At 35.6% G+C, this 26,246-nt stretch overlaps 1 protein-coding gene across 1 annotated transcript in view; it reads right to left on the bottom strand.

Moving 5' to 3' along the window:
* Positions 1–251: 251 nt before the first annotated feature.
* The window catches only part of LOC115418314 (alanine aminotransferase 2-like), a 52,792-nt gene continuing 26,797 nt past the window's right edge, over positions 252–26,246 (bottom strand). The window contains exons 4-11 of the mRNA XM_030132732.1: positions 12,509–12,645; positions 10,762–11,005; positions 8,744–8,823; positions 8,516–8,652; positions 6,053–6,224; positions 3,879–4,034; positions 1,493–1,605; positions 252–348 (exon numbers count right to left, since the gene is read on the bottom strand). Of these exons, the coding sequence (XP_029988592.1) occupies positions 252–348; positions 1,493–1,605; positions 3,879–4,034; positions 6,053–6,224; positions 8,516–8,652; positions 8,744–8,823; positions 10,762–11,005; positions 12,509–12,645 (1,136 nt within the window). The remainder of the gene's footprint in view (positions 349–1,492; positions 1,606–3,878; positions 4,035–6,052; positions 6,225–8,515; positions 8,653–8,743; positions 8,824–10,761; positions 11,006–12,508; positions 12,646–26,246) is intronic.

The raw sequence follows: 26,246 nt of genomic DNA, 5'->3' as shown, positions 1-26,246 counted from the left end.
TTTTTTTATCATTACTAGAAATTTCAGGCGACCCCATTTGAATTCCAGAATTCCACCCCACGTGGTGTCCTGACCCTAAGGTTGAAAAACAGTTTTATTGGTTGAAGAGTCAAAATGTTTGTTGTGGAAAAAAGATGTACTCTGGTCCTGTCTCTTAAAATTGCAGACAACTCTTCTACGAACACAAACATTGAGTGGTTTACAGATACTTCAGTGATTCACAGTAAAAGAACAATACAGGATGTAAATCATCATTTGACTGGAAATCTGTTCAGCAGGCGCCGATGAAAAGAAGAGATGCGTTCCAGGACTTCATCCAGGATGTTAGTAGGAGCTGAAACACACAGTCTGAAAGGGAAAAAAAAGATATGCAACACCACAGGTACAGATATACTGAGAAAAATAAAGGTAATGCCATGAATCCCTTAACCATTTATCAGGCAAGTGACCATTTTTGGTAATTTTCACACACATTCCAAGACAGTGACAGCAACAGTTATAGTGAGGACAGTGAGTCAACAATCTCAGGTCCAATGTGGTCTACAGGGTCTGTAAGGTCCACCTGTGCATGAGCTGTGAGTGGACCTGCTTTGTTAGGTACCATGAAATACTTTGTATTTATTTTGTATTTATTTATTTAGTTACAGAACAGTGCGTCTTGGCATCAGTTGCAAAGAACAAGATGCATGCACCAGAATAAGCAGAGAAACTCATTTCCATCTGTTGTCCTGGACTAACGACCAACATAATAAAACATCACATGGATTATGAAGTATTAATATACTGGAAGAAAACCGTTCAACATGACATATAGGAAAGTTTGCTCAGGCTGAACAGTTCCAGCCAAATACATAAAAAGGGGATTACATTCAAAAAGTACAATAACATTTCCTAGAATTAGAAGTGGTATGGTAATGGTACTAATGTAAGTAATGATGTTCAAAGGGATAATGTGGATGTTGACAGGTGTCTGGATCAGCATTTATGTTGGTCTAATGTTCTAAAAGTGATGTTAATGTTCTAAAATACATGTTCCTTTCACCTTACGTGTGTTTTTCTTGTATTTTTTATACATACTTCTTGTGTTTATTTATTTTTTGCCACTTATGGTAATGAACCAAATATGCTAACTTCATTAACTTTGATTTTCTACATAACAATAAAACATTCTGAAAAGTTTCACAAAAGTAATAAAGTCTTATGTCCTCCAATAACACACTAAGGTTGAAATGTTGAATTTCACCGTATTTCTATGAGTGCCCTATAAAGGGTTAAAACACTCTATACACAATTTAACACTGAAGAAGATAGTTCAAACCCTGAGGGCAGGTGAAAATGTCACTTATAAAAAATGATTTCCTCCTATTAAAATGCAGAATGTTTCCTTACGCCGCAAAAATATCTCCTTAAGGACGTGAATCTAGTTACATCTGTATATTTTGCATTTTGGTGCACACATAAACATCAACCTCATGAGGCTGTAAATAAATACCTGATGTGGTAGTTGTTATCATGTGGTCTGTTCTCAGATCCCGCTCCCAAACACACACCTTCCTCCTCCAGTAACATCTGGCAGTACAGCACATCTGCCTCCACACCCAATACCTGCATTTAATAAGGAAACAGACTTGAGTACTGTTAGAATTACAGAAGGTTTTCATTAAAAATGTGACAGAGACTGTGGAATTTTGGCCACAAATGAGTCTATTCTTGTATTTTGCAAGTGTTAATGGTGTTAATGGAAGCTAACCACAGCTAACATTAGCCTTGGCCATAGATAGATGCAGTCCATCCAGTCTGAGACAAGACATCCTACTATATAATGGACGTTCTGTGTCCGATCAATCAATGTTGCAGCACAGGAGGGCGTTTGTACGAGTTTTCCTCAGCCTTCACAGGGTCGATCGCTGCCAAACTCGCCAAGTGAGTAGAAACATTACCTGACTATCTACTAGGCACAATTTTATGTCCGTATTCAAATGTTGTGAGGTATGCTGGGTGATTTTTGCCTCTCTCTACTTTGAATTCTTCATCCCTGCCACCATACTTATGCTGCCGTTCATGAAATTTCTACTGCTAGCAGATGATGCTACAATGTGAAGGCTGCAGTTCACTACCGCTGTATGAATTTAATCATGCTTGAGAGGCCAAACAAATACATGCTCTTCCCTTCATGCCTCACATGTTGGCTCAAATTACTACCTGCACAATGCATGATTAAATGGTAGTTTACAAATGGATAGTGGTGGCAGACAAGTTCTACATATCATGCTATCGCACAAGGGCACCACGGGTACAATGCCGCTAGTATAAAGTTAAAGTTAATCTGGAGACCAATGAATATTAACATTTTACTGTAAAAAAAAAAAAGAAAAAAAAGTCAAAGCTAATATTTTTTAAGACATAGACAATCCATCTGATAAAATGTATATTTCATGCAGGTCCAGCTAAGTTCTATATTTGATAAAACTACATTAACCCATAAAGACCCAAACAGCCACTAGCGACCGAAAGCATCTACTGATCTAAAATGTTGAATAACTTCTGAACCACTAAACCTATCAACATGTTGAAATAATGCAGGTAAAATACAGTTTGTCATCTTTTCATGGTCATCAGATATGACCCATTTGGACTTTCAGAGGGTCCGTAGTGAACGTAGAAACACAGTCATCTTTTACAACATTAATTCACCAGTAAAATCCATAGAGTTTGACAAATGAGAGGGGATGGAGACACCTGTTTTATGTTCAGTTATTGATATCTTTGCTGAAAAAGTCACTTTTTCTTCAGTTTTCTATGTTTCTGATATTATAACCCTCAACTTTAATCTGAGCTTTTATGAACATCTACATGATCAGTAAATTAAATACAGGAAAATACCTGATTTTCACTGAAATAACACAAAATACAGAGGACAATATTATAATAAATGGTGATAAATCACTTAAGAAAAGTTAAATATAGAGAAAAACGGTTTTTGGAACTGCCACAAAAGTAGCACTGGGTCTTTATGGGTTAATACAACACAGAAAAGAGAAATGACATGAGAAACTGGTGAGGCTAAGAATTTAGGAAATTTAGCACAAAGGGACAAAACATTCAGAATTTTAAAAGTATTTGGAGTAGAGTTCTTGGATTTTCCAGTAACTTAACATAAGATTTCACAAGAATTGAAATAAATAATAATAATAATAATAAAAAAAAAAAAGGTTCCAAATTTATTGAACCTCCTGAGACTCCAAAAAGTACAAGTTTTGGCTTTTTTAAAAAATTAAATAATTGCCTTTATTGGAAACATCATGATGCAACAGTTTTTTCAGATGCATTTATTTTTTTGTGGAATGTCCTTTGCAGTGGACAGCACTTTATTTATTTATTTATTTATTTAGCTGTGAAACTCTTGTCCCCTCTAGAGGACAAAAATGCATTGCTGGGTCTCAAGAGGATAATTAGGCAGCGGTTAATTATTACTCATAATTTAATGCTTTTTGACAATCAAAATTTTACTTATTAAAAACTTTACTAATGATATTTTGTATTTAATGTTAATTGAATAAATAGCCCTGCAATGAACTGGCGACATGCCCAGGGTGTGCCCCGCCTTCACCCATAAGGAGCTGGGATAGGCTCCAGTGACCCCCATGACCCTAGTGAGGATTAAACGGGTTCAGAAAATGAATGAATGTGGACTGAATAGTGTTTAAAGTTATGAACATTAGAAATAAAATTCTATTAACATCTCTTATAGATTATGTGCATATATATCATATATTGATCGATAGTGAGTATTCATATATATGTTTTTGTGTGATTTATGGATTCAACTCTCATGGGATCCCTACTGAGTGCATTGGGTGTGTTCAGGTTTTTCTGACCTTGGCCTCGTCTATCATCTGAGGTGGTAAATTCAGGCGGGGATAAAGGAAGACTCCGCCCATCGCGGGCTGACAGCTCATCCCCGTTAGACTGTTCAGGACCTCACAGGCCCGCTGCGCATTCTGGGATACAGTGGTGTAAGTGAGGGAAATCTCCTTCAATAGAATAATAAAGAGACTGGTTAGAATTTGTAAAAGTACATGAGCACCTTTAACAGCTTTAGAAGTTGGCTGAAAAATAACAATTACTTAGACTTTGACGAACTTTATTGATCTGCAAGGGAAATTACTTGGTGACAATAGCTCAGTTGCACACAAAAACACTCTTGAAAAAAACAATAGAACAATAGCACAAAAAAAGTAAGTGTGAAGAGATGAAAGCAATAAATAGAATACACTAATAAAGAAACAAAAAACAAGATTTGCACATGCATAAATCTACAGAAATGGAAGTAAATTTACATATACATACAGGTGTGAAAGTGACTAAGGTGCAGTCGTCTGAATGTATGTATTATTATTGACGCAGACGAACAACCGTGCACGCTCACATTTACACTTAAAGTGACAAAATTAACCCATTAAGGTGCATGTCTTTGGACTGAACCCACTTGGACATAAGTACTACATGCATGGTTTAACCCAGGGGTGTCAAACGTGTGGAGCGGGGACCAAATGCGGCCTGCCAAAGGGTCCAGTTCGGCCCCTGGGATGTTTTTGCCAAGTGCAAAAATTCCACAGTCTTGAATTGAATTAAGCAAAAAAAAATTTAGCTTGAATTAAGGGAAAAATCTTGAATTAAGTCAAAAAAAAATCTTCAATTAAGTAAAAAAAAAAAAAATCTTCAATGAAGCCAAAACAAATCTTCAATTAAGTAAAAAATTCTTCAGTTAAGCCAAAAAAATCTCAAATTTAGCAAAAAAAATCTTCAATTAAGCCAAAAAAAATCTTCAATTAAGTAAAAAAAAAAAAAAAAATCTTCAATTAAGCCGAAAAAAAATCTTCAATTAAGTTAAAAAGAAATCTTGAATTAAGCTAAAAAAAAATCTAGAATTAACAACTTAATTTTTTTTCCTTTGTTTTAGTGCAAAAAATAACATTAAACTATGAAAATATTTACATTTACAAACTATCCTGAAACAATAAACTGTGAATAACCTGAACAAATATGAACAACCTGAAATGTCTAAAGAAAATGAAGCACAATTTTAACAATTTTTCTGCCTGTTCCTCAGTGTTTAGTGTCTTTGTAGATCTGATTCATAATGCACATGTAAAAATGATAAGTTGAGGAATAATATTGTTAAAATTGCACTAAATTTTCTTACGTTTTTTTAATTTAAATTTCAGTTTTTTCAGGTTTTTTTTTTTTGGGGGGGGGGGGGGGATAGTGTATAAAAGTAAGTATTTTTGTAATTTAATGTTTTGTTTTGTTTTTTTACACTAAAACAAAGCCAAAAATTTGGAGTTGTCATTATTTATAGGTTGTTATGTTATTATTTTTCTGGTCCGGCCCACTGGAGATCAAATTTAGCTGAATATGGCCCCTGGACTAAAATGAGTTTGACACCCCTGGTTTAACCCATAAAGACCCAAACATCCACTGGTGACTAAATCATTCACTTACATAAAATATAAAATCTTCAATATCTCTTGATCCACTAATTCTATTAATACATGTAAATAATTGGTGTAAAATACAGTTTGTCATCTTTTCATGGTCATCAGATGTGAGCCATTTGGACGTTCAGAGGCTCCGTAGTGAACGTGGAAACACCGTCATCTTCTACAACATTTTTTCACAAGTAAAACCCATGGAGTTAGATCAATGACAGTGGGTGGATATACTTTATTTATGCTCAGTTAATGATTTATTTCATAGGAAAAAAAAGATCTTTTTGTTCTTTTTCCTCTGTTTTGGATATAATAACCCTCACCTTTAATCTGAGCTTTAATGAAAATCTACATAATCAGTACATTAAATATAGGAAAATACATGATTTTCATTTATAAATGCAAAATACGTATTAGAGTAAATGATGATAAATCATTTAAGAAAGGTTAAAAATAGATAAAAGTTCACTGGGGAACTGCCACAAAAGCAGCACTGGGTCTTTATGGGTTAAGTATGTACAAACACATTACATTATGACATTGAACCCTTTCATTTTTACCTGTGTGTAGGTTTCATAGGAAGCATCACCAGGCCTGGGTGGGTTCACCATGACCTCCAGAGCAAGCTGTCCTAAAACTGGACTAGAGGAAGCACCCTGTATATTTTTTAAGTATTTACCTACTACAGGGTCCATGTTAATCATTTCCATATAGCCTCCTCTCAAACCACCCCTAAACACACACAGCAAAATGCACACAAGAGAAGAGAAGATTTATTAGTTAAAAATATTTGAAACCATTAATTGATTGAGACTTAGTAAATGAGTCAACTCTGTTTGAGTTTACAAGTTGTGATAAATGTTGGAATTTATCAAAATTATTTGGAATATTTTTCTCTGAGGGCATGGTCAAAAAAATTCTTCACTTGATAATGAGTCGGCCCACATTTACCTGTCATATAAGTGTAATACTTGGATGGAAAAGGTATTTCTAGTACTTTGAGGCCATGCAAAGATATTTGTCAATTTCAGCCATTTTCACTGAAATAATTCTGAAAAACTTCTCAGTTACATAGGGTAAAAAAAAAAAAAACGACATGAAAAATTGGCCAATTTTTCAGCATATCAAGGTTTTTTTTTTATTTATTTATTTCGAACATGCAAAGAAACAAAATAAAGCAAAAACAAAATAACATTTAAATGAACATAATCTATCTTCAAGTACAAACAAGTCTAAATTTGCATGGTCAGAAAGGAGTAGGATGAAGTATAAACTTATTTAATCCCAGCCCTCAAATACTTTTACATCAAATACTTTTACACCATTATCTGTAACTTAATTCATAAATCGAACAATATGTTTTTCTTAATTTAGTTGATTGATTTAATGATTTAATATTATCCCAATACCATGCTTGGAGTGAATAATTATAAGTATAAATAATGTTTAAAACCTATAATCATTAAGGTTGAGATATAAACCAGTACTCTCTTGGGCAAGTAAAGTATAAAACAAAAATGTAAATATGGACATCAAATATAGTCTTTGAAAATAATGAAAATCTAGCAGCTCTCATCTTTTTTGTAGACATCATTTAGAAACAGTAAAGTTGGTTTTAGGACTCCTAAACAATTATGTATGAGCTACAAATGACTAAATAAGACTATTTTAAAGGTTTTTTCACCCAACATGTTTGTAGTCCCCTGACTATGCCCCTGAATCAGTGTTCAGTTGTATTGTCAGGTTTCTAACACTGCTTACTTACATATCTTCACCTTCCTAAAGTAATTGCCCAAGTCATTTTTTTCCGATTTTTCAGGAAAGACATAAAGCTTAACCAGAAATTGAGTATTTGATGATTTAGGCGACTCACTCAAGATGAGTCTGGTATATTTACATTATTTAGAAACATTCTTACTTTAGGGCAGCTCAATGTGCTGATAAATACATAAACAAAACATAAAATCATAAATAGAAATATCAAGAGCAGAGAATAGATCAAATCATAATAGAAGAGTAATTTAATGAAAGAATCTAAAATAATTAATAGAAGGAACACTGTGTCGGTCATAGACTGAAAGGAGAATCAATGAAGAGTTAAATCATAGACACGTAAGATGTGAAATGTTTAAGTCGGGTTTAAAATATCAACATTTGAGAGACATTTTTGTTTTGTTTCCTCTTCCAGAACAACACATGAATGCTGCTTGTATTATAACATTCCCAGTATAAAAACAATTTAGTTTTCTATTAGACCCTCAGGGTTCATATGGATGCTTGAAATCCATGAAAATGCTTGAATTTTTGTTGTATTTTCAAGGTCTGAAAAGTGCTTGAATTTTAGTTTAAGTGTTTGAAAGTGCGTGCAGTTATAACTCTGTGATGTGATGTTTGAATTTATTTTTAATATTAACTCTACCTGGTTAGATGCCAAGCCAAAGCTACTTACAGAGAGGTGATACATTTTGAAAAAAAAAATCTTTGAAATTACCAGGTGATCTCAGGTCGACTCCAGGTACATATCTATCTTAATCTTTGTCTTGGTGTGAGTGTGTCTGCAGATCACCAATTAACTCCTCCCTTTTTTTTTTTTTGAATAAAACATTGTGTTCTTTAATTTCTAAACTTTTTGCTATAATGAAACATAATTTTAGATGTTTATAACATAATACAATGTACATCATTGTGATAAAAAAATGAAAAAAAAAAAAAAAAGTCATAAGTATATGTATTTCTATAGATATGTATTTAACCCCAGTGATAAGATACTAAGCAGGAAAAAAATTGAAATTAACCTTAAAAGTGCTTGAATTTGACTTTGAAAAATGTGTATGAACCCTGTTTTCATGTATTACCAGCAGAGCTGCTTCAAAACTAATTAAAAGTTCAATATGTAAGAGCCTGTTGTGTGAAGTAAACATTAAAACTGACGAAAACTGAAAAAATAGAATAACCTTGATCCAGAAGTGGTAATAAGCAAATGTGTGAGACAAAAAGTCAGAAGAATCCAAAGTGACGCTCACTCGCTTAAGCTGCCGTTGGACAACGAGTTGAAAGAGATCAACTCTACGGTGTCTGAGTATTCTTCGTCCATCTCTGACAGCACCTTCTTATAAGAAATAAACTCCCTTCCATGTCCACAGACGCTGTCTTGGTATGCCTAGAAAATGTGGAAAAAAAAAAAAATCTGAGTAAAGGGATCTGATCTGGGGGGGCTGTGGGGGGCTAGTGTGGAGTTTCACTGTGATCACCTCTTGAACCAACAGAACGAGGCCCTCAGCTGCAGCAAATCCAATCACTTCTTCTATTGATTCCCTGCCTTGAACATGACCTGTGTCAGGAAATAAGGACAGGTGTGGTATAAACATACTGATGTTTGTAAATTATATGGACAAAAATATTGGGACACATCATGGCTACAGATGCCCTGTTCATGCAGATTTGAGATATAGATAAACATCAAAATTTCCTTAAAGTTTAATGGGAGATTTTTATTCCTAAGTGAGATGAGAAGAAGGAGGTGGTTAGTTGTGGCAGAAAATTATCCTTTGCAGTCCGAGGATGAATTTTTTTTTTCAAAATTTAAAAGTAGAATGTTTAAAATTATAGTCATGGATAAAAAAAATTCATTCATTCATTTTCTGAACCCGCTTTATCCTCACTAGGGTCACAGGGGTCGCTTGGAGCCTATCCCAGCTACATAGGGGCGAAGGCAGGGTACACCCTGGACAAGTCGTCAGTTCATCACAGGGCTGAACATATAGAGACGAACAATCACTCTCACATTCACACCTATGGGCAATTTAGATTAACCAATTAACCTATTAGTGCATGTCTTTGGATGGTGGGAGGAAGCCGGAGTACCTGGAGAGAACCCACGCAGACACGGGGAGAACATGCAGACTCCACACAGAAAGGTCCCACCCCCCGTCGACTAGTGTTGGAATTGAACCCAGGACCTTCTTGCTGTGAGGCACAAGTGCTAACCACTGCACCACCGTGTCGCCATGGATAAAATTTAAAAAACAAAAAAAACCAAAAAAAAACAAAAAATTTAAAAAAAGAAATCAGTGTTGAGAGAAATTAAGTAAAATCCATCTCCGAGGCGTTTTGGAATCAAAGATAACAATTTAAACCAAACCAACTAATGCAATGATGTTTATCACAATATAAAACTATATTATTGTCATTATTATTGTTTTGCAGCCAGATCCCATTTAGAAAAGACACACCTGAATTCAATGTATCTGAGTACTTTTGTCCATGTAATGTATTTTCACTCAGTTTGTGATTCTCTGTGTCAGTGTTTTTTAACCTTGGAGTCAGGACCCTACATGGGGTCACCTGCGATTAAAAATGGTGTCGCCTGAAATTTCTAGTAACTGATGAAAAAAAAAAAAAATTACTAATAAAAAATATATGGTGAGTTGAGAGAAAAATTCACAATCCATAAAAGACATGAGAAACTTTGAAGCTGAAACTGAAGCACTGTGGTACTTTTTGTCTTTCAAATGTTCATTGTGGTCGGTTTCAGATGCTGCAGCTCTTTCATAATTCATAGTTTGAGTTATTGTTTGTTCAGTATTAATTGTCAGCCTTGTAAATACAAGCTGGACTGACTGTACATATCCTGACCAAGGAAAATAAAATTATCACTTTGTGCAGTAATCTACACCTGGCTTTTCTGCCTCTGTTCATAATAATATACATTATATAGACTAAATCTTGTCTAAAATTAAAGTTTATTTGCAACATAGTATAGCAAACTATTACATGATCAAAAACAAATTCATTTTTGCAAAAAAATGTCTTGGTGTTAAATGTCTGGGGTCACCAGATATGTGTAATGTTAAAATGGGGTCACAAGCCAAAAAAGGCTGGGAACCACTGCTCTATGCTATGTTCACTGACACTAGGTGAAACACAGCTGGTAGGGACAAGAACATTGTATGGATGAATGAAAGTACATTAATATAATATGGTCAAAATAAAATAATAACACCTAACTCCTATTGTTCTACCTTAATTATCATTCACTTTATTTTCCTACACATTTTAACTGCCTTTAGATGAGATGTGTATTGTTGTGAAAAAAAGTTTCAGTATTTAAGAACTTAAGTAAAAAAAAAAAAGGGTTAACTTGCTCTGAGTGTGTTTATACATAACACAGTTCAGCGGCTGTTCTTTCACATAACAGAAGGGAATCCAGGTTGAAATATTCAGGGTTATTCCACCCCAGTACCTGTACATGTGAACCAGACTGCAGTACCTGTGGGGATTCCTGGGTTGCTGATGAATAAGGCTGTAGGTTTGCAGCGCCCCCTAGCAGCCTTTAAAGCTCGGCGCAGCTCGTCCAGGTCTACAGCCCAGCCTCGGTCTTCCATCAGCTGGTAGGGCTCCAGAACCAGCTCGCACACATCCAGGAGCCTGGGCAGGGTGTGTGGGTAGGGCACGGGGGTCAACACACCTGTACGAGTGGTCCCAGTCCCACTGGCCATAATGTGCAAAACAAACTTTAAAAAAAGAGAGAGAGAGAAAGTATCTGAGCATTTCATTCTCTCACCTTCACTGACTTTGTTTCAGTGCTTTTATATGATGTCCTGTCCTGTATCTGCCCCATAAATGATGTTGTTTTGCAAGTGTTCTTAATTATTAGAGGTATATATTACAGTTTCCTCATACATTACACTGCTGTCATACCTGCTGCTGTTTTGTTCCATTATGCACCCCCTCACCTTTGACCACCATTGGTTTGGTTTGTTTGTTACTTCTGCCAAGGTCTGTTGGCAAGATAACTCAAAAAGTTATGGACAGATTTGGATGAAAATTTCAGGAAATGTTGATAATGGCACAAGGAAGAAATGAGTAAATTTTGGAGGTGATCGGGGTGGGGGGTGGGGGCACGGGGGCTGATCTGCCTTGGCAGTGGTCTGTGCTGTCTGAGTGCTTTTCTAGTTTCTTCATTTGTTTCTTTGGTTGATTGTTAACACTCTAGCAGCAAAATTATTGGTTGAATTGATACCAAATTGGGTTTATAGATTGCCAATGACCCACAATGGATGTCATTACATTTTGGGAACAGTCGATCAAAGTTCAAATATTTTATGAATTTTTAAAATCTTTTTTTCCCACTTACTTAAAATGGGCAAAATTTCAAATGTCTGTAGCAGCCAAAGTTTTGGTTGAATTCACACCAAATTGGGTTCATAGATTGCCAGTGACCCAGAATAGTTGCCAGTGCATTTTGGGAACAGTAGGTCAAAGGTTAAGTTTGTTTTTTTTTTAAATTTTTTAAATCTTTTTTTTTCTCCCATTTATTTATGATGGGCGAAATTTCAAATGTCTGTAGCAGCAAAACAATTGGTCAAATTCATATCAAATTGAGTTTATAGGTTTTCAGTGACCCAAAATAGATGTCAATAGATTTTGGGAAAAGTAGGCCGAAGTTAAAATTTTGTAAGAATTTTTAAAACTTTTTAAACTCTAAACCCCCCCCCCCCCCTCATTTACTTATAATGGGCAACATTTCAAATGTCTATAAAAACATCAATTTTGTCTTGGTTTACTTCAAACTTGCCACATATATAGAGGTAATTGATATGCTGACACCACCACACACATAGACATGATGACATCAGCTGGATCGATGCCAAAATAAGCTACAATATGTGTGAGGGGCGGGGTTTGTTGTGCCTGGAACCACTTGTTTGTTTTCTTATTCTGACGTCTAGAAAGACATTTTTATTCCATATTTCATGTATCTTAACCAGAAGCTTTCATCTGTTTCCAGTCTGCACAGGCTGCTGCAAGTAGCAAAAAATAGTAAATATGAATGTAATAATAGTAGTAAAATAATGAAAAGAAACTAAAGTGTTTGCATTTGTGATTTTGTTGTTGCTTTTTCTGTATTTTTCTGTATTTTATTGAACCGTGACCCAATAACTGAGGCAAATACTGAACTGTGATTTATGTGTAATGAAACACAACAACAAATGTACTTTAAATCACCACTGTACCAACAAACAGCTCTGAGATCCTCTGCTGATGATGATGTTCTCTGGATCGGAACTCACTCCACCGTCTCGCCTTGTGATAAAATCTGCTATGCTTTTCTTCACATATGATATTCCAGGGGGAGTCGGACAGTATGAACCTGTCCATGCATGAAAAGAGGAAGGGCATTATATCAGCATTATTAGTTTAGTTTTTATTACTTTATCTAACACCTTAATGCTTAAACAAACCATGTATTCCTGTGAAAAGTAGAGACTTCATTTTATGCCTGTGTTATTAAAAACATAAATGGATTTCCCCTTCCATACCTCATTTTTGGTTAAAATTAGCAGAACTATGGCCAGTAATAATGTATTATTTAAAAAAATGCATTGTGAATTAAGTTCACTAAAGATAAAGTCTTAATAATACATACATTTTTAATAATATCATTACCATTAATTATGTTAATATAATAATATTTCCTTATTATTACTATTTTTTGTCTTTTTTTTTTCACTTTAACAAATTTTTTACATTTTTACCTTTTTTTTTTTTTAATTGTATTTGCTACATATTGTTTTGGGCTGCTGTACATTTGAATTTCCTCTTATCTTATCTTATCTTATCTTATCTTATCTTATCTTATCTTATCTTATCTTATCTTATCTTATCTTATCTTATCCTAATGTGCAACCTGCACGGAATATATTATAAATTGCTGTATGTTATCAGAAATATTGCACTGATTATTATGAAATGCAGGAATGCACTTTTTATGACAAAAAAAACCCCTAATAATTTAGTGGCTTACAATTAAAACAAATATTAGTATAATATATTTATATATAATGTTTTTAACAGTTAAACTAAATGAAACTACTAATTTTAGACCAGACCAGAGTGAGAGTTTTCTCTGATCTCGGTTAGAACAGCCACTTAAACACAGTAAGAATATACATTTCTTTATTAGGGACCGAGCCGAGAGGGCAGGTCCACTCACACAGTGAGTGGACTTGCCAGAAGGCAAGGCCCCTATTGTTTTTCGTTCGTTTATTATTATTATTTTTCCGCCACCACTTTGAACTGGATTTTGACCCCCTAAACATGCTCCAAAGCTCACCAAATTTGTCATGTATGTCAGGTCCGGTGAAAAATTTGATAAAATGAAAAATTTAACCCTGTTGGTGCCAAAATGGGCTCTCTAGTGCCACCTATGTCAAAAAACACAGAAACCACCATAGCGGCCAGCAGGAATGTCCGAGAGACATGAAACCAATGCCAAAACGTTCCTTACATCGAGCACTACTAATGTTCCAGTGGGCACCAAGAGCTAACTCCAACAGGAAGTTGGCAAATTGCCTTTCAAAGTAAAACCCTCAACTTAAAACTAGTATGAGCCAGTTTGTCATATTGGCTTCTAAATAGCACCAAAAGATAAAGTGAACCCTTCTCAAAAAACTGTCTTCGCAAATTTCTAATTAATGTCTTAGTTTTTTTTTTTTAAGCTCAGAAAAATGCGATGTCTGGGACGAATTTTTAAATTTTGACTTTTCCCCACATGTTACATATCCACATGTTCAGAAAATTCACCCCGACTCTCCCATGCAAAATTTTTTGAGATAGGATGTACAGTTATGGCTTTATAAGAAATTGTTTGTTTTTATGCTTTTTTTTTTTTTGTTTTAAACTGCCATTTGACCCCCTCAACATGCTCAAAAACTCACCAAACTTGGCTCATATGTCATGTCTGGTGAATACTTTCATACAATATCAAAATTAACCCCTTAGGTTCCAAAATGGACTCTGTAGCGCCACCTACACATACAAAATTGCCCCTAGTGGCCAGTAGGAATGTCATACAGACATGAAACCAACGCCAAAATGTTGGTCTCATCGAGCCCAAAAAATCATACACTCACACTCATGAGCTAAATCCAACAGGAAGTTGGCAATCTGCCTCTGACTGTATACTCACAGCCCAAAAATATGAGATGAATGCTCTTTTCCACCATCACTGCTTATTCAGTTCAATCTCTTATTACAAATATGATATATTAATCCACAAAGGAGACTTTCTCTTCTCCTCTAGTCCAAGAATTTTTGAGATACGATGTACGGTTAGAAATTAAACGCTGTTTGTTTCAAAGAATAACTGTCTCCCTCTTTGAGAGTTTACAAGGTGACGGCCCTCCAAATTCTTCACATTCCAATGCCTGAAAGCTGATTGGCTGAATCTTTTCCTGTGAAATGCATACAATGAAACCACCAGGTGGTGCTGTAAGACCATGAACAGACAGTCAGATTCCTAGCGTGACTAAAAACATGACAAGTGTGACAACATGACAACTGTCAAACTCTCCAATAAGAACATTTGAACAATGCAGAAAAAATATGAAAATTACATGAGAAATATATGTATGTATGTAAAAAATTATATATGAATAAAACTAGAATAAAAATGAAGACATGATAAAAATGTGAATGGTACACACACACACACACACACACAAACAGACACACACACACAGACACCTACAAACAGACACACACACACACACACACACACACACACACACATACATAAACACACACACACACAAACAGACACACACACACACACACACACACACAAACAGACACACACACACACACACACACACACACACACACACACACACACACACACACACACACAATAAAGTTAGCCAGAAGGCAAGGCCCCTATTTTTTTCGTTTGTTTATCATTATTATTATTATTATTATTATTATTATTATTATTATTATTATTACTATTTTCCCGACACCACTTTGAACTGGATTTTGACCCCCTAAACATGCTCCAAAACCCACCAAATTTGGCACGTATGTCAGGTCCGGCAAAAAATTTGATAAAATGCAAAAATTAACCCCGTAGGTGCCAAAATGGGCTCTCTAGTGCCACCTTTGTCAAAAAACATGGAAACCACCATAGCGGCCAGCAGGAATGTCCAAGAGACATGAAACCACTGTCAAAATGTTCCTTACATCGAGCACTACAAAAAATAAAGGAGGACGCAATGTGATATGTATATATATATATATATATATATATATATATATATATATATATATACATATATACACACACACACATACAGGGGTTGGACAAAATAATGGAAACACCTTCTATGATGCCACAATGTTAGGTGTTTCCATTATTATGTCCAACCCCTGTATATATACGTGTGTGTGTATATATATATATATATGTAGTATGTGTGTGTGTGTATATGTGTGTGTGTGTGTGTGTGTATATATATATATATATATATATATATATATATATATATATATATATGTATATATATATATATAGATAGATAGATAGATAGATAGATATAGATATAGATATGAAAAATGAGGGCATGATAAAAATGTGAACGGTACACACACGCACACACAATAAAGTTTTACAACATCAAAGCCTTATTAAAAATGGTAAAGCATGAGTTTTATGCTCACCTGTTTGTACAATTTCAAGTCACTCAAACAGATTCGGTCTGTCACACACACACTTGCATACACACACAGTTGGCTTTTCAAAATAAAAGCCTCATTAAAAGGTGATGGTTTCAGCAGAGGGGCGCAAGTGTTCTGTAGGGATGAAAGGAGGACGGATGCAAAAGGGAGGGGGCTCGTGTTGGGACAGAGAGGTGTGAGTGGAACATAGGTGTCGACGGCCATGGGAGGCGGAACTCATGGGAGGTGGAACGTATGGGAGGCAGAACACACAGGAGGCAGAACGTACGGGACGCAGAAGTCACGGGAGGCGGAATGTATGGGAAGTGGAACGCATGGGAGGTGGAACGTATGGGAGGCAGAACACATGGGTGGTAGAACGTACAGGAGGCAGAACTAACGGGAGGTGGAACGTATGGGAAGTGGAACGCACGGGAGGCGGATCGCCCAGTGAAAGGTCCCGCCCAATGCTGCTTGCAGCTTTAGTTTTTAAAAAAAAAAAAAAATCTTATTCTCTTTTCTTCAAAAGAGCAAGAGCAGAAGAAGTCCAAGGAAATTTTTTTTTTCTCATTTACTTTACGTTTTTTTTTTTTTTTTAAAACTTTATTTAAATATTAATATACAAACTTTGTCAAACATTTAGCATATAACACCATACATACAATACAAGAGAATACAGCTATAAAAACAAAATACAATCATAAAATCAATATATGCATGAAATACATTTTCAATAATTCATATACAAAAAATAAATAATTAATAAATACATACATACATAATTTCTCATCTAAAATTTCATCAACTGTCAGAGGAAACATTAAAAAACTTATCATAACTATCAAGGAATGTCTTTTTATTATTATTATTATTAACAAGGGTTAATGATTTGTGAAGTGAATTAAATTCAGTTAAAAAATGAGGAAAGGTTGGTTTGGAGGCTGAGAATTTTTATTTATGAATAAAATATTTACCCTATAAAATAAAAAAATTTAACTAAATATTGGAGACATTTGTCCTTATTTTCATAATAACATATAACATCTTTCAGAGAAAAACAGTATGACATGTTAACCCGGGTGAAGATATGAGAACAAAGGTTAGACCAAAATTGTTTTGTGATATTACATTCGAAAAACAAATGGTTTAAAGTTTCATCAGCATGTCCACAAAAAACACAGGAGTTATCCACATCCTTGAATTTTGAAATCATTTACTTTACGTCTTCATATGCGTGCGCATCCTACTGACGTCATTTGCACAGGTGACACTAATCAACCCCCTTTAAAAGGCCGGAACCATTAGCACGGGAGAGCAGGGGAAGTCAACAGCTTGTCAACGTTTGTGCGCCTGTTTGTTGACTTTTACGAAGAGGAGACGCTTCAGAGAAGAGTTTGGTTTGTTTTTAAAAACGGTACTGTGCCGGAAAGCACAAGAAGAAGCAGAAAAAGACGGAAACCCTAAAGGTTGGTTTATGCTTGCTACATGAACGTGATGTGCAGAAAATAGACACGGGGAGTCGGCACTAGAGTACGGCTACGACTAGAGTTACTGTGCGTTTAAAAAAACCGAAAAACAAACAAACAAAAATAAAGGTCCGAGTTTGACCGAACAAACCGAACTCCAACCTGCACGAGGAGCCACAGAGGAGGAGGCACGAGCCGCGGATGGAAAGGTAATGAATGAAACACTTGGATAGCGTTTGAATCGACATTAATATGTGGATAAAGTGTCTTAAACTGACTCCATTTTGACAGGGAGACGCCGTTGAACTCTTCGCGGTCAAAACGCAGCAGTCGTCGCATAGTAAGGAGCTGGTTTGGGTTGATTGAGGTGGTGGTTGGGGTGGTGGGCTCGCGCTCCGGGCCTCCACACTGGGCCCATGCGCATGCGTCGGCATAATGCTGATTTTTCTGAGTCAGGAGTGTTTAAGTCGTTGTTGGTGTTGGAGTTTCAGCTCTAGTGATTTGAGGAGAGTCTTAGGATGTTCGTGTTTCTTTTTTTTCAGGTAAACAACGACGGGTAAGTGGAGCTTTTTTTTTTTTTTTTTTATTTCTTCCGCTGGTGTTTTGGCCGCCGTGCCATGACATCTACACATACATCTATACATGAAGCTCAGTTTGTTTGTTTTTTTTAGAGGAGTTGGTCTAGTATATTTACTGGGTTTCCATCATTTAGTCCGTATGACTGTGGTTTAATTCTTGGTTTGTCAGTTTTTGTTGAATCTGGTTGTATTGGTGCAGTTTACTGACTGTATTGGGTCAGATTTGTGGAGTTGCTCCTTGTATTGGTAGTTAAACTGAGCTTCATATTTAACTGCACACAAACACATTTACATGGACGCTTTGACAAGTGTATTCGCTTTTAATCGATGCTCTTTATTCATGTTCGATGCTTTTTTTTTTTTTTTTTTTTTTTTTTTTTTTTTTTGGCCGCTATGCCATAACATCTACGCCTTCACATGTTCATTCATAAGATGCTTATGAAGATCAGCTTGTTTGTGCATATGGAGTTGGTCTAGTATACACAAACATTTACATGGATGATTTTACATGTGCATTCGCTCTTATTCAATGCTCTTTAGTCATGTTTATTATGTCCTATGCTTTTTGGCCGCTGCGCCATCACATCTACACATTCACATGTTCACATTCATAAGATGCTTATGATGCTCAGATTGTCTGTGCATATGGAGTTAGTCTAGTACACGCAAACACATTTACATGGCTGATTTTACATGTGTATTTGCTGTTAATTGATGCCCGTTTTATAATGCAGAGTTTGTTCTTAGATGAGGTGGTCTAGTATATTTACTGGGTTTCCATGTGTAATTCCATTTGATGTAGAAAGTCTAATTCTCGGTTTGTCAGTTTTGTTAGAATCAGATGGTACTGATGGAGTCTGTCTGTGATTGTGACTGGAAATTGGCTCCCAGTGTGATGGTGATATGGATGGTTTTGGTTGTCAATGGCAGGACGATTTGTTGCAGTACTAAATTCTGTGTGGTGGCATTTCAACTCTTACACTGGTGGTGATTTTTCTATCTTTTGATATGAGCAACACACATTCACACACAGCTCTTTTTTTTCAGGTAAACAACAACAGGTATGTGCTGTTTACATTATTTCTTTTGCTGGTTTTTTGGCCGCCATGCCTTGACATCCACACATGTTCACATTCATAAGATGTTTATGAAGCTCAGATTGTTCTTGGATGAGTTGGTCTAGTATATTCACTGGGTTTCTATGTTTTAGCCCATTTGGTTGAAGTTTTTGGAGTTACACCTTACACTTCGTGTTTAAATTGGCTCATATTCAGCTGCACATACTAACGCTTTTACATGGATGGTTTTTCATGTATTTGTATACTGAATTCATCTTTTTTCAGGTAGACAACAACAGGTGGGTGGTGTTTTTATTATTTCTCCTCCCGGTTTACTGGCCATTGTGCCATGACATCTACACATGTTCACATTCTTAAGATGTTCAGACTATTGGTCTAGTAAATACACATAAAAAAAAAAAAACTATTTCATATAAGCTGTATGCATCAAAAATAAATTGTCTATTTCATGATGGTATTAAACATCAAAAATAAACTGTTTCATAACAGTAGTACACATCAAAAATAAACTGTCCATTTCATGATGGTATTACACACCAAAAACAAACTGTCTATTGTATGACAGTATAATCTGAGATTTCTTTTTTCAGGTAAATGGGTATGTGGTATTTTTATAATTTCTTCTGTCTTTTTGGCTGCCATGCCATCTACGCATGTTCACATTCATACGATGGCTAGGATGTTCAGTTTGTTCTTAGATGAGTTGGTGTAGTATATTTACTGGGTTTCCATCATTTCATCAATATGATGGTGGTTTCATTAGTTTAACTCTTGGTTTGTCAGTTTGGTTCTGGTTGAATTAGTTTTGTGTAAAGTCTTTCATATTTAAATCTATTTCTGTGATTTGGGATTGGATTTTGTGACTTAATATTGATGGTTTTGGTCATCAATAACAAGACTGTGTCTGGTGGTGTAGCGACTGTTGTATTGGTTCAGATTTCTTGTCTTGTGTGTTTAAAATGAGCTTCATATTCATCTGCGCACATACATTTACATATATACACTTGTTTACTTGCTTTTTTTCATTTTCATTCTTTCCTCTGCTGGTTTACTGGCCGCCGTGCCATGACATCTACACGTTCACATTTTTAACATGTTTATGAAGCTCAGTTTGTTCTTAGATGAGTTGGTCTAGTATATTTACTGGTTTCCATCATTTAGTCTATGACTGTGGTTTAATTCTTGGTTTGTCAGTTTTTGTTGAATCTGGTTGTATTGGTGGAGTTTACTGACTGTACTGGTTCAGATTTGTGGAGTTGCACCTTGTATTGTTAGTTAAACTGAGCTTCATATTCAACTGCACACAAACACATTTACATGGATGTTTTGACGTGTATTCGCTATTAATCGACGCCCTTTTATTCATGTTTATCATTTTTGATGCCCTTTTTTTTTTTTTTTTTTTTTTTTTTTTTGGCCGCCATGCAATAACATCTACGCCTTCGCATGTTCATCCATAAAATGCTTATGATGCTCTGATTGTTTGTGCATATGGAGTTGGTCAATATACGCAAACACATTTACATGGCTGGTTTTACATGTGTATTCGCTGTTATTCGATGCCCTTTATTCATATTTATTTCCGATGCTGTTTTCTTTGGCCGCTGTGCCATCACATCTACACATTTACATGTGCACATTCATAAGATGGTTATGATGATCAGATTGTCAGTGCATATGGAGTTGGTCTTGTATATTTACTGGTTTTTCCAGCATTTAGTCCATATGACTGGTTTGGACGGGTTTGATTGGAGTTGAATTCTTGGTTTGCCAGTTTGTTGGATCCTAGTGGGACTTGATACTCGGGCTGTATATTGTTCCTCAGTGTAACTTAACGAACCAAAATCATCAATCTTGTTTTCTCATGGACGGGAGGAGTTGCGTTATGTTAAGTTTTGTGTTGTGGCGTTTCAACTCTTTCATTGCTTGTGATTATAAGGTGATTCTGAGTTTTGAGTTGAGATTCTTGTACAAGTTAAAAGTTGTCCATTTCATGACACTAGTACACATTACAAACTGTCCATTTCCTAACAGTAGTACACAATAAAAATAAACAGAGCCCATTTTATCAGTCATACCCAAGATATTTCTTTTTTTCAGGTGAACGACAACAGGTGGGTGTTTATTTATTTATTTATTTATTTATTTATTTATTTATTCTGCTGGTTTGTTGGCCGCTGTGCCATGACATCTACACATATTCACATTCATAAGACCGTTAGGATGTTTGGATGGGTTTCATTGGAGTTGAATTCTTGGTTTGTCAGTTGTTTGTTCAATCAAAGTGGTGTGGCTTGAAGTCATTCCTTGGCATATTTGCATTGGTTTCTGTGATTGGGTCTGGATGTAGTTCCCTGTGCGACTCTTGATTGATGGTTTTGGTCGTCGGTGACAGGACTGTTTGTCCTCCGTTGGGTGTGACTTTGCAGAGTTACACCTTTGTAGTTTAATAAATGACCTACCTTTTGTAGTTTGATAAAATGACCTTTGTATTTATCTACACACTCACACATATGCTTATTCTAGTTTGTAATATATCGACTCTTTGTAACTGATTAGACTTTCATAAATAACTTCGAACATGTAACTAAATAGATACTGAACTAAAAGCGAACGGGAAATACAAACTGAAACCTCAAAACGTGAACAAATCCCAGGGTCACTATCACACTTTAAACATGAATTCATTCTATAAACTTTAAACATAATCTCATGTATCTTGATGACTTCAGATCTTTGTCTTTTTCCTTTTTTTTTTTTTTTTTTTTTTTTTGTATTAAATTGTATTTTTGTATTAAATCCATTAAACATATTTAAAACCCTGACTGGTTTCCTTCTCTAATGTAAATATCCTGTGATGTTCTGTACTTTTTTATATTTACTCCTGTTTTAATATAAATGATGTGTAATATCTCTCTCTCCCCTTGTATTTTAGTCTATCATTTTGCTGCTTTTTGTTCTTCTGTATGACACTTTTTTTTTTTTTTTTTAATTGTACAGCTGTTTTTCTGTCTTTAATTTATTCTTGTAGTGTGTGTGTTTTTTTTTTTTTTTAAATGAACTGGTTTGTGCAAAGTAGCAGTGGGATTTAAATCCAATCCAAGGTCAGGGGAGGAGCCAATGGGCACCCATCTTGTTTTCCACCAAAGTGCCAGGTTACAGCATTAACACTTTGACCACCATGTCCGTTTCATTTCTTTCCCCTTGGCAGCTGTCCCTGCCTTTCAATGTTAATTCAAGTTTAGACCTGAAAATATCAGTGAGGACAGGTCAGGTTAGGGTTAGGTTTAGGGTTAACTCTCAGTGACATTTTCAGGCTTGAACGAGTTGAGTGTTGACATGGTGGCCAAAGTGTTAATGTTGTAACCTGGCAATTTTGAGGAAAACAAGATGGATGCCCATTGGCCCCTCCCATGACCTTTGATTGGATTTAAATCCCACCGCTACTTCATGCAAACCAGTTTTTAACTTGGATTGTGCAATTTGCCCCTGCTAACTCATACATGAAAACCTGGGTCTGTAAATTTGGACAAATATCCACCAATCCCCTACCTACTGACATCCACAAAAGAAAATTCCAAAAATTATCAAATGTTTATTTCTCCCCCGTCCCCCAATGTCTCTCTCTCTCTGTGTGTGTGTGTGTGTGTGTGTGTGTGTGTGTGTGTGTGTGTGTGTGTGTGTGTGTGTGTGTGTGTGTGTGTGTGTGTCTCTCTCTCTGTCGCTCGCTCTGGGTTTTTTTTTTTTTTTTTCCCTCCTGATAGTTGGCTTGGGCTCTTCCTACCCGACCTGGATTGAAACCCAGGAGCATGTTTGTTTTATTTTAATTTTTTTTAAATTTAATTTTGGTGTCTTTTTTATTTATTTAATTTTATTATTTTGTTATTTTAGTGTATTGATTTATATTATTTACTTTTTTTTTTTTTTTTTTTTTTTTTTTTTTTTGAAATGAAACTTGGTTGCAGTGGTGTGTGTGTGTGCACTTTGGGTGTTTTGGGTCTGTCTCCACAGATGCCACAGTGGTGGTGATGGCCATGGTGATTTTGGTTGTGGGTGCTGTAGCATGGAATTTTCATGTCATCACATCTCGCAGGGGTGCATAGGTGGGTGTGTTTATGTGGGGGTGTGTGGATGGCTTTATGGGTGTGGGTGATGGGAGGTGGAGGGGGTGTGGGGTTTGAGGGTGGGAGTTGAAACATCCATCACTTTCACTCATCCATGCACACACTACACTACTGATAATACAAACTACATATAGGATTTACTTAATTATTTGGTATTAACCCGATTCAAGCACTATTAACTAATACATTTCATTTTTTTTACGACATCCTCCCATTTGTTTTTGTCAAGGCTCTATGGGCCGGTCTTGACAAAATGGGGGCTCTGTCCCAAGTTGATTTATTTAGTTTGAATCGTGTTTTGTTTGTCACCATTGGAAGGTCAGTGAAATACTGTTCAGACTCACATTGTCTGGGTGTTCTCCAGTTAGGTTTAGAGACCTACCCCTTTGGGTTTGTCACCTTTTTTTTGTTTTGTGGTGTCGTGGGGAGCGGCTAGTGTTGGTTACCGTGGTAACCATCTCGGGGGCAGTCCGTGGGGCCTGTGGAGCAGTTTGTTTTGCAAGGTGCTTCACGTCCCACTGGTTTCCTGCTTAATCGACCCACCGCAGAACCACGTGAAGACTAGGGTTCAGTTCAGTTAGATTTTGGGTTGGGTAGTTGAGGGGGGACACTCAGGGACTCTGTCTGCCTTAATGTGGGTCTAACAGCATTGTCTGACCTGGTTCTGGGGCGGGTTTGGTAAATATGGACAGTTTGTCGAGTTTTTATGAAGCGCTCAGAACTTTATTTCTTTATTAGTCATCTTGCTTTTTATGTTCTTCTATACGACACTGTTTTTGATCGTACAGTTCTTTTTGTCTTTTTAATCTATTGTATTAGTCAACCATTGTGTTTTTTTTTTTTTTAATTTTGTATGACACTGTTTTTAATTGTACAACTGTTTTTATGTCTTTTTAATCTATTCATGTATTTTAGTCTATCATTTTGATTTTTTTTTTTTTAATTCTTCTGTACGAACACTGTTTTTAATTGTTCGGCTGTTTTTATGTCTTTTTAATCTATTCATGTATTTTAGTCTATCATTTTGATTTTTTTACTCTGTATGACACTGTTTTTAATTGTACAGCTGTTATCTTTTTAATCAATTGTATTTTAGTCATTTTGCTTTTTTTATTCTTCTGTATGACACTGTACAGCTGTTTTTAATGTCTTTAATCTATTGTATTTTAGTCTATCATTTTGCTTTTTTATTCTGTATGACACTGTTTTTAAATTGTACAGCTGTTTTTCTGTCTAATTTATTCTTGTATTGTATTCTTTTATATTGTTTTTTCCCTTGTAAGTTGCTTTGGAAAAAAGCGTCTTCCAAATGCATAAAAAGAAATTACATTAGCACCAGCTGTTAGTTTTGAACAGTTCTACAGGGTGTATGAAAAAGTATACATTTTGAAAAATTACCCCAGTTACACATTTGATAACTTTTGGAATTTTATTTCATGGACGTCAGTAGGTAGGGGATTGGTGGATATTTGTCCAAATTTACAGACCTAGGTTTTCATGCATGAGTGAACAGGGACAAATTGCGCAATCAGAGTTAAAACTGGTTTGTGTGACGTAGTGGTGGGATTTAAATCCAGTCCAAGGTCAAGGGAGGGGCCTATGGGCACCCATCTTGTTTTCCACCAAAGTGCCAGGTTACAGCATTAACACTTTGACCACCATGTTGGTTTCATTTCTTTCCCTTTGGCAGCTGTTCCTGCCTTTCAATGTTAATTCAACTTGTTTAGGCCTGAAAATGTCACTGAGGACAGGACAGGTTAGGGTTAGGTTTAGGGTTAACTGTGTGACATTTTCAGGCCTAAATGAGTTGAATGTTATAACCTGGCAATTTTGAGGAAAACAAGATGGATGCCCATTGGCCCCTCCCATGACCTTGGATTAGATTTAAATCTCACCACTTCTTCATGCAAACCAGTTTTAACTTGGATTGCGCAGTTTGCCCCTGTTCACTCATGCATGGAAACTTGGGTCTGTAAATTTGGACAAATTTCCACCAATCCCCTACCTACTGACGTCCACAAAAGAAAACTCCAATAATTATCAAATGTGGAACTGGGGGTAATTTTTCAAATCTTTTTTTTTTTATTTATTTTTTTGAATACACCATGTTGTTCAGTTTGCTGAGCATCGATTTGTCCCTCCTCCCCCAATGTCTCTCTCGCTTTTTTTTTTTTTTTTTTTTTTTTTTCCTCCTCCTGTCGGGTGGCTTGGGCTCTTCCCACCCTACCTCGGTTTAAACCCAGGAGCGTGTTTATTTTTTTTATTTTTTTTAAGTTTGGTTATTTTATCAACTTATTTTAGTGTCAATTTATTTTACCAACTTTTTTTTGTATGGAACTTGGTTGTAGTGGTGTGTGCATGCACTTTGGGTGTTTTGGGTCTGTCTCGGTGATGATGGCCGTGGTGATTTTGGATCTGTCTTGGCGGAGGTCTGCACTCGCTGTGCTTTCCTTGTTGCGATTCTTTTTGTTTACTTGGTATTTTTATTTCACTGTTTTTGGTTGTACAGCTGTTTTTGTCATTTTAATCTATTGTGTTAGTCATTTTGCTTTATTCTGTATGACACTGTTTTTAATTGTACAGCTGTTTTATGTCTTTTTAATCCATTGTGTTTGTCAATTTACTTTTTAATTCTTCTGTACAACACTTTTTTTTAATTGTACAGCTGTTTTTATGTCTCTTTAATCTATTGTATTTGTCATTTTGCTTTTTTATTCTTCTATATGACGCTGTTTTTAATTGTACAGCTGTTTTTATGTCTTTTTAATCCATTGTTTCAGTCAATATACTTTTTTGTTTTTCTGTACAACACTGTTTTTAATTGTACAGCTGTTTTTGTCTTTTTAATCCATTGTTTCAGTCAATATACTTTTTTGTTCTTCTGTACAACACTGTTTTTAATTGTACAGCTGTTTTTATGTCCTTTTTAATCTATTGTATTTGTCATTTTGCTTTTTTATTCTTCTATATGACGCTGTTTTTAATTGTACAGCTGTTTTATGTCTTTTTAATC

The sequence above is a fragment of the Sphaeramia orbicularis genome, chromosome 4 (assembly GCF_902148855.1).
Source record: "Sphaeramia orbicularis chromosome 4, fSphaOr1.1, whole genome shotgun sequence".
Lineage (NCBI taxonomy): Eukaryota > Metazoa > Chordata > Actinopteri > Kurtiformes > Apogonidae > Sphaeramia > Sphaeramia orbicularis.
This window is presented reverse-complemented; position numbering and strand designations above follow the sequence as displayed.